Below are 11,865 nucleotides of genomic sequence, written 5' to 3'. Positions count from 1 at the left end.
ACTCGATCACTATAGGAAATCAAATTTAGAGATATAGTATCAAAATACCACCAAGGAAAAGCCTTCTAAAGGTTGGGACGTGAATTTTCAAAAACAATATTTGATTCTTTTTCTTGAAGTTGAATTATGAAGCATCATATTGCTGGATACTTTAGAAAACAAGTTTTGATCTGTTCGTAAGACATAAAATCGAATGATGGTAGTACGACACTGGACTGATCTGGTGCTTAACATTAAAGCAATGCGGCATAAAATTTGTCACAAACTCTTTTAAAAAAGGATATTGCTATGTGTACACCAATGGCCTACACCCCTCTCACATGGAGGGGGGCCCACAAATATTTTATTGTATGTGGGCCCCCTCCATGAGGGGGGGTGTAATGCTATGTGTACACCATTGTGTACACATAGCATTGTCCATTAAAAAATTATATCAATAGTGAATAATGTATCTCATTCTGTTTGCAATTCCTTTACTTTTAAAACTTTGATTCAGAGTTGGTCATAGCATGGTTGCACCATTGAAATGCTTATATATAGCTAATAGCAATCTCCATTTCAATTCCAAATACCAGACATATTCCCCTGTTTGGTATTGATTTAAATCTGATTTTAATCAAGGACAAAGTCAAACAATCAATATTAAACACATATTTCATGGGTCCCACAACTTTTCAACCACACATTTCAAAAACTTCTATCAAAATCTACTCAAAATCTAGTTTAAATCCCCACCAAACAGGGGCATAATTTTTCTTTAAAGACCTTTTATCAGTTTCCAAGGAGAAAAATTCTGGCAGCACCTCTCTTTGCCCAATGAAATGCATGTTTAGCAAAACAAAAACTAAGCCTTATTCCCAATTAAATTTAATACTTTTTTGCTACTTGGTTCATTGTTAAATCTACTCAAAGGTCCAAAACAATCCAATCTTTGGCAACCACAACAGACCATGGTTGCCAAGAATGTTAATCACAGACAACTCAAAATGGTTTGTGGAGGTGCGGATATAATAATTTATACCGAGGCAATTTGGTTTCATTTTAAACATGACATGAATAATTTTATACCTCCTCACATCAAGTGCAACAAATGGAATTAGTCGTTCAGAAAGAAGCTGGGCAATAATCTGCAATATCCAAATTAGACATCTAAGAGAGAAATTACAGTGAAATTAGCATACTAGCTTGACAAATATATCAATGATATTAAATGATTTCAAGAAACAAGAGTTGAAAATTGAAAGGTACCTGGCCAACACGTCCAAATCCACATATAATTATATGGTCTTGCAAATCGTCTGTCTGAAGAAATGCAAAATAAAATCAGTACATTTTGTAGTATGCATCCTGTGAACATAGTATCCATATAAAAATGCATTCATTCATTAAACAAGAATTTTGAGGACCATCAGCGTGACAGTAAAATTCTTTCATCCACGTGATTATGAGAAGAAAAACAATACCTTAAGAGGATTCTTTCATGCAGGACAAGTGAATAAAGGCACCTAAATCAATCATCTACAGGAAAGCGAGACACCAACTTCTTCGATATTTAGGACTAAACAGTATGGCAGGGACGACATAACTTTTACATATGCAAGATACACTAGCAGCATCAATGTTTAGTTCAAGCCTAATTACCAACAGGAAGCTATATTACAAACCTAAACAAAGAGAGTACTTAACTAATGCCAACTAGAAATAACAGGACACAAAAGAGAAGAAAAATGATAGATTGGACACCCACACACAAACAAGAAAGCATTGCCCAAAGCAGTATCAGAATCTGGATATCTGTCAATGAAGCAACTGAAGTTAGGTCATTCACCTCACTTTCCACAGGCAATAGGCTTCTGACATCATGCAGCTCAAAGCGAGAGGCTATTAATTGGCCTCCAGCAGCTAAATATGGTGTGAGAGCCATTGATATTCCGACCACAAGAAACAGCAAAGACGACAGTTGCGAAGACATTATACCCTGAAAAGACAGCCATATCAACAAAAAACTAGTTAAAAAATAGAATACGATGGTAATGAGATGTACTGCTTTTCATATCTTATTTATTTGGCAGCTAGCTCTCCCTATAACATGATATCAAGTAAATCAATTGCAAATCTATATCCTAATGTGATATGGCAACCTGTTTGTTTGATCACAGCCAAAAGGAAGATGTATTGCTACTCAAGAATGAAAATGATACCAGAAAGTAAAAAGAAAAAACTAAACCATTTTCATCCATTTAACCAAGAAAAGCCAGGAAAAGGTACAAGTTTTCTTCCTTTTCTCTCACAAACCATGCATTGTTTGTAGAAAAAGAAAGATTATAGCAAGTTTGCAATTTACATGAAACTAGCTTTCAGGCACAATGAACAGTTCCATCAAAATATCAAAATCATATCAAGCACAAACCATCCCCGCCCAACAATAATTAAGATCTTTAGGTTTTAATGAATTTGTTTTAAAAATAATGAAAGAGCTTTATCAAGCTGTGAAAGGTCAGAAGATATTTAATGAATTATATATGCAATAGTCTCGAAAATTTCACAAATACCTGGACAACAATAAAAATATCACAAAAAAGAAGGCTTGCAATGATTATTCGAAGTCAAGAAGTGCATTATAAACAAGGGATTAATTCATGAGAGATGAAACCTGATTAACTGCTTCACCAAAAGCTACAAAGGCAAATTCTCCACCAGGTGCAAGTAGAAGACCAACTCTTATCGCTGACACAATTGAAATACCAAAAAGTCTTCCAATTAATGCAACCAAGATAGTTTTTCCAACAATTAGAAGTGATAATGATCCCATAACAACAGGAAAGTTTGTAACTAGAAGCTTTGGTTCAATAGACATTCCAACCTGTGCGCCAAATAATAATAGCTATTAGTTACAATTGTAGTGAAACATTATTAATACTTCTAGGTAAGCAAAAAGATCAAATTAAACAGAAGTTACAGAACAATGACATGGTAAAATCACATTTAATCATAACGAGGCAATTGGAAAAAGACCTTATTAGACATTAGGGTTCAAAAGCTACAGGCTGCACAGAGCAAGTGGAGTCGCAGAAGAATCATTTATGAAGATCATACAGAAGCTTCCAGAACCAGAAGGAAATCATGTGTAGTATATTCAAACATCAAGTGGAAGTTATAGCATGCAAACAAGAGGGCTTACTGTCATAAAGAAGAGACCCAACAGAAGGCCACGATACGGTGCAATATCTGATTCAACCTGCAAAGAAAATTCGGTTTCTGCTAGAAGCAAACCAGCCAAAAATGCTCCCAAAGCCATGGAAAGGCCAGCCTGTTTTAGTTAATGAAAGATCCATGTTATTATCGTCATAATACACAAGTACTATTAAAATGAAAAAAAAAAAAAATACAACTACCAAAACACTAGGTTGCCTACCCTGGCAGTTAGGAGACTAGTCCCTAAAATAACGAGAAGAGTATTTGCAGAAAATATTTCTGCATTTTGATTCTCTGCAATTTGCTTATATATTGGCCGAAGCAGCTGCATAGAATGTGAGAAGAAAATGATGAATTTCATTTTTATTTTCCAATACGATAAAAACAGTAATGGCTTGCATACTATATGAGAAAAGATGTACTTCCATATGATGATATACAGTATGAAATGTAATCTACTTGTGGCATGAGATAACAAGATTTGTCAAAAGTTGTTTAGAAGGATACTAGTTGAATGCATAGTTGCAACTTCAGTAGCATAGAATGTTCAACAATGACGGAGAATCATAATATTTACCAAGCGGCCTCCAGCAATTATAGCAGTGATGGCAACAATTGCCTTCACAGCAGCCAATCCAAGAGCTTCTGCAATGGCTTGGAAACCAACCTGAAAACAATTGAAATGTTGTACGTTGAAGTGATGCTAGTAGCAATAGCAGCAGCCAAAGTTTCTGACTACCACAAACAAGCATAAAATCATAAGTAGTGTGACATCCACTTGTTAATTAGTCGAGCATGCTCGAACCCCTCTTTAATTAGCTTCCACGCAGTAAAATGAAATTATAGAAGTGTGTGGATGAGGTGTCATTTCCAAGTATTTCTTCAGCTGAGTCAAAAATATCAATTGAACAAAATTGTTACCCCTCCCTTGGACGAATTTGGCGAAATAAGAGGTATCAAGATGAGCAAAACCACCACAGCCAGGTCCTGGAAGGAAAAGGAAAATGGTCAATATAAATCTTTGAGTAAGCCTGCAAATTCACAATCTACAGAAATTCCACAAATCCCTTGGTAAATAAGTCCAACAAGGAAAGAAAACTAGATTTTCACACTGTCAACAAAGAAAGAAAGAGAGACCAACAAGAGAGAAGAAAAGAGATGAAAACTAATTATTTAGAAAAGCATGCATATACCTGGAAAAGTAATACTGAAAATGTAGCTCGCCCGTGACGTGAAGTGCTCTCTCCACGTTCCTGCAGAACCTGCAGATATCTCCACATTAAAAATCATAACTAACTTTTGCAAAAATAGTACTAGATCATAGTCTTCACAAGTAGCTCGTAAAACTAAACGCACATTGTAAATAAAAAAAATGGAAGAAATGAAACAGAGAAAGAACAAAATAATTGCTCTCGATGCAATCTTTAACAATGCCAGCCAACCAATAAATGATGTTTTACCTGTAGTACAACTGCAGTGGACGATAGTGCAAGGCCATTCCCAATGACAATTGAAGCAGGACCAGGCTGTCCAGCAACAAAATGAGCAACCAAGCCCACCACTGCAGCTGTCGCCAAGACCTGAATTCACGTAAAAAGTTTTGAACTTATAAACCATACTTTTTGACCGAATCAAAAGGTCGCTCTCTGGTGCAAATCGTTGAAATACATGAGATTAAGAAATTTTTTGTTACCTGAGCAGAACCCAATCCAAAAACATATTTCTTCATTGAACTCAGTCTTTCAACTGAGAGCTGTCAAAAATACAGTTACAGGATAATTCTCTTGGCCGTAGTGATATAAATGTTGTAATGAATGTTTCTAAAATTAAAATTTGAAAATTCTATTATTCAACCTCAAGCCCAATATTAAATAGCAAGAAAACCACTCCAAATTCAGCTATTGCTTTAGTCCCGTGTACATGACGGATAATAGAAACACCGTATGGTCCAATTAAGATTCCAGCAGCCAAATATCCAAGAACTGGACTGCCTACATATTGCAGTGGAAAGAAGATGGGTAAGCAGTAGGAAATAAGGAACACAAATAAAAAAAGTGCAATACATGCATGGAATTGTGGCTGAATGTAATAACAGAATAAATGTGATAAGAAGATTAGTACATCAGTTGCGTGCAAGAAATTTTATTCGCTTTAATGAGAATATTAAAAGAACATAAGCAAACGCGCCTTCGCAAAACTACTATGTTGACGAAGTGTTGCATTGTAAAATAATGAATTAAAAACTTGGAAGTTCAGGGAAGGGGGAATAAATTTTACCTCCAGGAATTTTCTGAAAAATAGGCACAAATATAACACTTGCTAGCAATAACCACAGCATGTCAAAGAGGGAAGCTTCCTCCTCACTAATCTGAAAAGCATAAATAGCTCTATTAGGAAGAAAATATATGGAAACAAATACATGTCATATTATATGCATAAGAATAACATGCTTTGATTCAAACTAGACAACTGAAAATTGACTTGAACTCGTGCCTCTTGATGAGGAATCATCTCTGTTAGTTTTCTGACTTTCTGGGGAAATTCCCTTATTTGTCGCACCAGAGGCTTGGCACTAGTTGACACTTCATCAATACTTGTGGAGATGATGTCCAGCTGCTGAAATTGCTGAGCAAATCTTTCACGCCGATTGATATAAAAAGCAATTCTGTGATGAATTTCAGCAGCATATCAAAGATCAGCAATTTTTCAATCAGACTAAAAATTAATAGCACATTTTATGACATCGAAGTGAACCACTAAAAACATAACAGATGCATGACTATAACGTACTTTTGACAATAGTCTTAGAAAAATTTCAATAAAATAGTAAGCATACCCTGCTCCAATAAGTAGTGACCCAAACACCAATTTTGGCAATTGCTGCCTAGCAGACTCCACAAGACCACAGAAAACTGAAGATGGCGTGAATTCATCCTCATCTGCATTAAAAGAGAAGAATGATGCAGAAAAGAATCGCGATGATTTCTTCAGTAATGCTTTTGGCGCACTGAGAGGTGAACTCTCCCGTGTGGGTTCCTTTTGAATTTCCTGTTTTTTACTTTGAGCAGTTTTCAACTTTTCTCCATCTGCTTCGATTTTTGGCAATGGATCTAAAGTAAATTTTCCGTTCTCTTGGTCACTCTCATCTGACAGGCTCGACTCCTCGAATTGATTGTTTGGTAAAAGTTCAAGAAACTGGGCAACCTCTCCTGGCATCTCCCAATCTTTATCAACAAAGAGATCTGCTGAATTTGCTTCATTTACCTCCTCAACAGCAGAAGCCTCAACAGTAGTTTCTGCCACGTCAACATTGGAAATAGCAAGATTTTTCTCCACTCTTTGCAATGCCAGCTCAGCATCATTGACGCGTTGTGCAGCCTCAAGTTCATAAGCAACAGCTTGCTCTGCTAAAAGCATTATGTTTGCTACATCTTCTTCTGCCTTCAAAGCATTCATTTCTGCCTGCTGTGCAGCCCCATTCAACCTGTCCACTTCCTTTTGCAATTCTTCTTTCCTGTATTTCACCCTTCTTAGTTCAGTCTCACAAATTTCTAACTGATTTCGACAATCACTTATGTCCTCCTGAGCCGTTAAGAGTGCTTTCTCCTCTTCGCTCAATAAACTTGATTCTTCCCCTCTATTTTCATATTTTAAAGTGCTTTCTTTAGAAGCTCTTGGAGAACCATTCTTTTCTTTTGCAATTTCCAATGAATCAACTGCAACTTGGAGTCTTGACTCAGCCAAAGAAAGGGACATTGTTGCTTTCTGAACACCTTCTTTAGCCACAGCCTCTTCTTTTACAATCTCTTGAACATTGCTAAGGGCAGTATTAGCAACATTCCTAGCATTTGCTGCATCATCCTTCAATGCTATGGCAGCTTCTGAAATCTTCTGGGCTTTTTCCTCAAACAATTTACTGTTAAGCTGTGCAACTTCCAAATCCTTCAATGCCTTCTGCAACAATTCCCTCAATTCATCCAAACTAGGAGGCTCAACTTCTTCTATTTTATCTTCCTCGAATGCTTCTTTTGAACCACTGGACTCGAGGCTAACCTCATTATTACCACTTTCAAATATTTCTACATCTCTACCATTGCCATTTATATAAGATAATGAGTCATTTCCCTGACAACGCAACAGACCTGAATGCTTTGACAATTTAAAAGTATTGCCATGGTTATACATTAAAGAATCATCATAACCATAACACCATAACTGATTGATAAGTATTCTCGGACTGAAGGTACTACCACAATATGCATTATATTTTTTCAACTTCTTTGAGGAATGTGCTTTTGACACTGGCCTTGGATTACCAATAACTTTCCAGTGCAAACCGTTACACTTCAAGCCCGTAGTTAAATTCAATTGTTTCAGTTCCCTGCAACTTGCACCTTTGCCACTAGGAATTACATTGGGCTGGTATATACTATATGCAAAGTCCATTAATTCCCGCCTTCTATGATTCAGAATGCATACCCATCAAACACATTCCAAAACACATTTAATATTCCCAAGCTCACTAGTTTCAGATCAACCTAAAAGAAAAAAAATAAATAAATAAAGGAAAACAAATGTAAAACTCCCTTAGACTATCATTCATCAATTAATCAATTACATCTATGGTATTTATAGATGTTAATGTGATGCCATTGGATAGAATCCACCATATTTTTCCACATTCACATATATGAATATACGTCCATACTTCACAATCAAAATATACATACACACACTCATACAACAGTGTAGAAAGATATCCAAATTTCTATAATTTTAACCATAGCAGTGCATGAGTGTATCTATAATAAACTACCTACTTACACAGATATAACTATATAGACACAATCAACATGGTCAACGACTGATTTACAGCTCCGACTACTTGTTTAAACTCTATTGACTTCATATCAAATATTTTGCAATTAATCAAACTTTCCTACTTTTAACTCCTAAGTAAAGAAAATCAACGCCATCACTTATTAAAATGCACATATGAACATATTATATATACACAATATATTCGATTATATGCCGAAATGATTGAAAATCAGAAAACAGAGAGTACAGCTTACCGATTAAGCCGTGAAATTTAATAGACCTTGGAAAATTGGAGGCGGAAATTCTAAGGTACAAAAATTAAGAGAGAGAAAGTGACGGAACTGGTAACGGAGTGAATGGAGATTCGAGCTTTAGCTTGTCCGTACAAATGGCAGGTTTATTGCCGTCCCTTCACAATTCTCCTTTCGTTTTGAAATAAGGGCGTGTTTGCCAGTCGTTATAAAAGAAGGCTATTTGGCAATTCGGCATGGATAACTTGTTAAAGAAATGAAATGCGTGGAGCCCGTGAACCGTTAGTTATAATTTGTTTTCACTTTTTAGTGTAATTTACAGTACCATTCCGTTTGGACTAAAATTTTATTTTAATTAAGTCAAAGTGAAACATTAATATCAACCGTATTTCCTGAATTTCATGACTTTTCAACCACACATTTTAAAAATTTCTATCACAATCTACTAAAAAATCTAATTTTAATCCCCATCAAATACTCTCTTAATTTTGACATACGATTTCGTCATTAACCCAAAAAAAGCAACAAGAATGATATTAATACAAAGGCCCCTGAACAATCACATATTATCACTTTGATACCCAATACTATGGTTCGTCTATCAATTGACCCCCAAGGTAGAGCTCTAGTGGGCTTTAGCTGGGCCGACACTTCAATATAGTAAGTCCAAGTCCAAATTGGCCCAACCTACTAGATTTTGCATTTGTCTAGTTCCCTGTTGACATTGAATATTCCATTTGAATGAGCGAATATTATTACAATTTGGGGGAAAAAATGATTGAGAGCTGCTTTTTCATTCCTTCAAACTTGATATTTGGGATGGAAAAAGTAGATATTTTATTTTTTGACGTTTATCTTGGAGTTTATTTTCCTTTTCCCCCTATACTTTTGTGAAACTATAAACGCTAAAACTGTAAACATGTGTGATGTGTTTCGTTCGTTACATTTACTTGCACAAAGAAAAAAAGTTAAAATTCTATTAATTAAACTGGAACCCATTATTGTTTACCAAATGCGCCACGAAGAACAATGCTTCAATGCACGAGAGTTTGCTTGATTATACTTCATCAAATGTATCAAACTTGATAAAGCGGCCTACAACTTTGCATATATGGCTATTGTTTTACTACATGTTCTTCGGATTCTTGTCCCTTTTTATATTTACTCATTCATAGTGATGATTTACATGGATCTACTTTTCATTCCATTTCTAGAAATTTGATGATCCATAAATCTGACGATCAACCCATTTTACGGAATTGACAACGCCCACCCAATTCTATTTATTTGCTACAACATGTGATATTTTAGCCATTTGCATCAAGTTCATACTTCCTTCTTGCCCGTCTTGGCATAGAACACAATAACAACAAATTACTGTACAAGGTATTCTTGTGAATTAAATAGTAAATGCACAACCTCTTGAACATGCTTACAGTTTCCAAACAAAATGTGAACATACATCAAAAGAAAATAGTTTTTACCTTGTAAACTGTAGTGAATTAAGAACTGCTCCAAAAAGAAGAAAAGAAGAAACTCAGAAACATAGCAAGAAACCCGAATTCAGACAAACTGTTAATAATAGTTAAGATCGTTCTTGTGTCTTGACAGGATCTGGTTCAGGTTCATGTCCTGCTGCCTCTTCCTCTGGCTTCTCGGCCTCGACCTCGACCACGACGTCCAACTCCTTGGACGTAGTACTCCTTTTATGAGCAGCCTTGATATGCTGGAAATTTCCTTTCTCCAGGAAAAGCTGCTGAAAATGGTGCTTGCAGTACAGAATTCCATCAAGAGCAGCATAAGATGAGTGTGTAAGGGGGCAACCACCATGTGCACACTTGAAGCAAGATTTGTGGTATGATTCTCCCTCCATTGTCATCTGTTACCCGAGACGACTAGAATTTCAGGAAATTAACTTAGTATTAGGCTATTTTAGAATAGAGTTTATTTTTCTGAACACAAACCTTCTCCAATGGGTAAACAGTTTTGTTACAGGCAGAGCATTTATCTTGAGTTCCAGAGAACATGGCAGAAACCTTGCTTGGGGCCCTTGTCTGCACAAATCATATGATGATTTTGATCAGATAATGTCAATCCATAATTTCAAAAGAAAGAATGGTGCATACCAATGAATTCTCCTTCTCTTGCTTTGCTGCTTAAAAGTTCACCAGAAGCCAAAATGATCATATCAGATGGAATGCATAACGACTAATAGTGCGACAACAACCAATTCAGGCAAGAGGGCTGCTTACGGGTTTGGAAATTCTTGCTAAAATTCCCTGATTCCTTGAAAAGTTGTTCGAAATGAGGCTTGCAGTAGAGGACTCCATCCATGGATGAGTAATTGCTCATCTGCCAAATGCAGAAGGAGGTTGTATAAATACATCACAGATGAAGATAAGGAAAAATCAGTTTTTCCAATTTTCTTGCACAATTACTCTATTTGAGTCGAAAATATGCAGAGGCCTAGTTTTAAATTATATGAGACAGTTACTAGTTCAAATTTGTCTCAAATGCATAACAAAAACATTATTTCCATTGAAAAAGTACAGGATAAAGAAACAGAAAAGTCGAGCACACAAATGCTAAAATACGCGTGCACGTTGGCACATAAACACACGAACATAAAACATCTGAAAAAGGTATATATACCACAAGGGTCCCTTTGCAATGGCTGCATTTGAAGCAGGATTTGTGAAAAGTTGCTCCATCTGCTGATAACAAGTCAACAAAATAAACAGTCTTATCACAATCCTTGCATTTATCCAAAGTTCCTGTGAATGCTACCATTATTTTCTTTTTCTATCCTTTTCAAGATGAAAATCTCAAGAATTTCTGAAGATTTTTTGTTTCTTTTTGGTTATATCAGCCAATAATAGAAATTTGATTTTTCTGCACTGGTGGAAAAGTTGAATTCTACTATTGGCAGATCCCATTATTATGAAGCTGTGAAGGATTATTAAATGCTGTGAAATTTGGATGTTTTCCGCTTAAAGTGGAGAGAAAATAGGCTAAGAATTTTACTCATTCCATGAAAAATGTGTTGAAGAGAAGGTTGAGGGAAAGTATTTTCTTTGCTATATTTGGAAGTTATATTTGTAAGTGTTGACACATAAAAATTCAGCCCAAATCGAACAGCCCAGAGAGTAAAGTCCAATTGGAGGATCCCCAAATCAGATAGCCCAAAGAACGAAATCCAATTGAACGAATCAAGGTGAAGGCCCAAATAAGGGGCCCAATAGTGCGGTAACGCCATCGCCCAAGTTTGCAAGTCGCTCAGAGTCTGAACGAATAGAGTGGCATACGGTCGCCCGGAGTCTCGCCCAAATCTTCAAGTCGCCCAAGGTATCAACAAATATAACGCATTATGATTATCAAGAAATGCAGTTATTGAGGCAGTTGCTAAAGTAACCTTATCACGTTCCACGACTCAAAGGGTTCAATCGAAAGCGGTTGAACGATGCAAGATAATGGCAGCAGTTAAAAGGACAGTTTCATGACAAAATGGCCACTACAAAGAGAGTGGGTAGTTATAGGGCGATCAAACAATTTTTTAGAGCAGTTAATCACAAAGGGATCGCCTATGAAGTATAAAAGA

The 11,865-nt window shown here is 36.1% G+C and overlaps 2 protein-coding genes across 3 annotated transcripts; both read right to left on the bottom strand.

Annotated features, from left to right (window-relative positions):
• Positions 1–887: 887 nt before the first annotated feature.
• Positions 888–8,492, bottom strand: LOC111382675 (K(+) efflux antiporter 2, chloroplastic-like). Of its 2 annotated transcripts, none has more exons than XM_023006715.1 (16): positions 8,271–8,492; positions 6,032–7,733; positions 5,689–5,860; positions 5,473–5,563; positions 5,050–5,186; positions 4,889–4,948; positions 4,656–4,775; positions 4,389–4,457; positions 4,117–4,182; positions 3,773–3,862; positions 3,416–3,520; positions 3,182–3,310; positions 2,654–2,863; positions 1,829–1,978; positions 1,249–1,302; positions 888–1,127 (listed from the first exon to the last, which is right to left on the bottom strand). In XM_023006715.1, exons 2-16 carry the CDS (start codon positions 7,639–7,641, stop codon positions 903–905), a joined length of 3,288 nt encoding a protein of 1,095 aa, XP_022862483.1. In that variant the 5' UTR covers positions 7,642–7,733; positions 8,271–8,492; the 3' UTR covers positions 888–902. The 2 variants fall into 2 exon arrangements, with proteins under 2 accessions (XP_022862483.1, XP_022862490.1); XM_023006722.1 differs by having other exon boundaries at positions 1,061–1,149; positions 8,271–8,491.
• A 1,150-nt stretch (positions 8,493–9,642) lies between these two features.
• On the bottom strand, positions 9,643–11,193 carry LOC111391288 (LIM domain-containing protein PLIM2c-like). The gene is made up of 5 exons (XM_023016464.1): positions 10,920–11,193; positions 10,520–10,619; positions 10,394–10,419; positions 10,232–10,321; positions 9,643–10,146 (listed from the first exon to the last, which is right to left on the bottom strand). Exons 1-5 carry the CDS (start codon positions 11,055–11,057, stop codon positions 9,853–9,855), a joined length of 648 nt encoding a protein of 215 aa, XP_022872232.1. The 5' UTR covers positions 11,058–11,193; the 3' UTR covers positions 9,643–9,852.
• Positions 11,194–11,865: the final 672 nt, after the last annotated feature.

The sequence above is a fragment of the Olea europaea genome, chromosome 3, assembly GCF_002742605.1.
Source record: "Olea europaea var. sylvestris chromosome 3, O_europaea_v1, whole genome shotgun sequence".
Taxonomy (NCBI): Eukaryota; Viridiplantae; Streptophyta; class Magnoliopsida; order Lamiales; family Oleaceae; genus Olea; species Olea europaea.
This window is presented reverse-complemented; position numbering and strand designations above follow the sequence as displayed.

Bases quoted from the DNA above. Each gene is read 5' to 3' on its own strand.
- LOC111382675 (XM_023006715.1), bottom strand. From the start codon at position 7,641: ATGGACTTTGCATATAGTATATACCAGCCCAATGTAATTCCTAGTGGC. The intron at 3,521-3,772 runs GTAAATATTATG...CATTCTATGCAG, and splicing joins TAATTGCTGGAGGCCGCTTG to CTGCTTCGGCCAATATATAA. The intron at 2,864-3,181 runs GTAAGCCCTCTT...TTTGGCGCACAG, and splicing joins TGGGTCTCTTCTTTATGACA to GTTGGAATGTCTATTGAACC.
- LOC111391288 (XM_023016464.1), bottom strand. From the start codon at position 11,057: ATGGTAGCATTCACAGGAACTTTGGATAAATGCAAGGATTGTGATAAG. The intron at 10,620-10,919 runs GTATATATACCT...TGCATTTGGCAG, and splicing joins ATTGCAAAGGGACCCTTGTG to ATGAGCAATTACTCATCCAT. The intron at 10,322-10,393 runs GTATGCACCATT...TGATTTGTGCAG, and splicing joins AAGAGAAGGAGAATTCATTG to ACAAGGGCCCCAAGCAAGGT.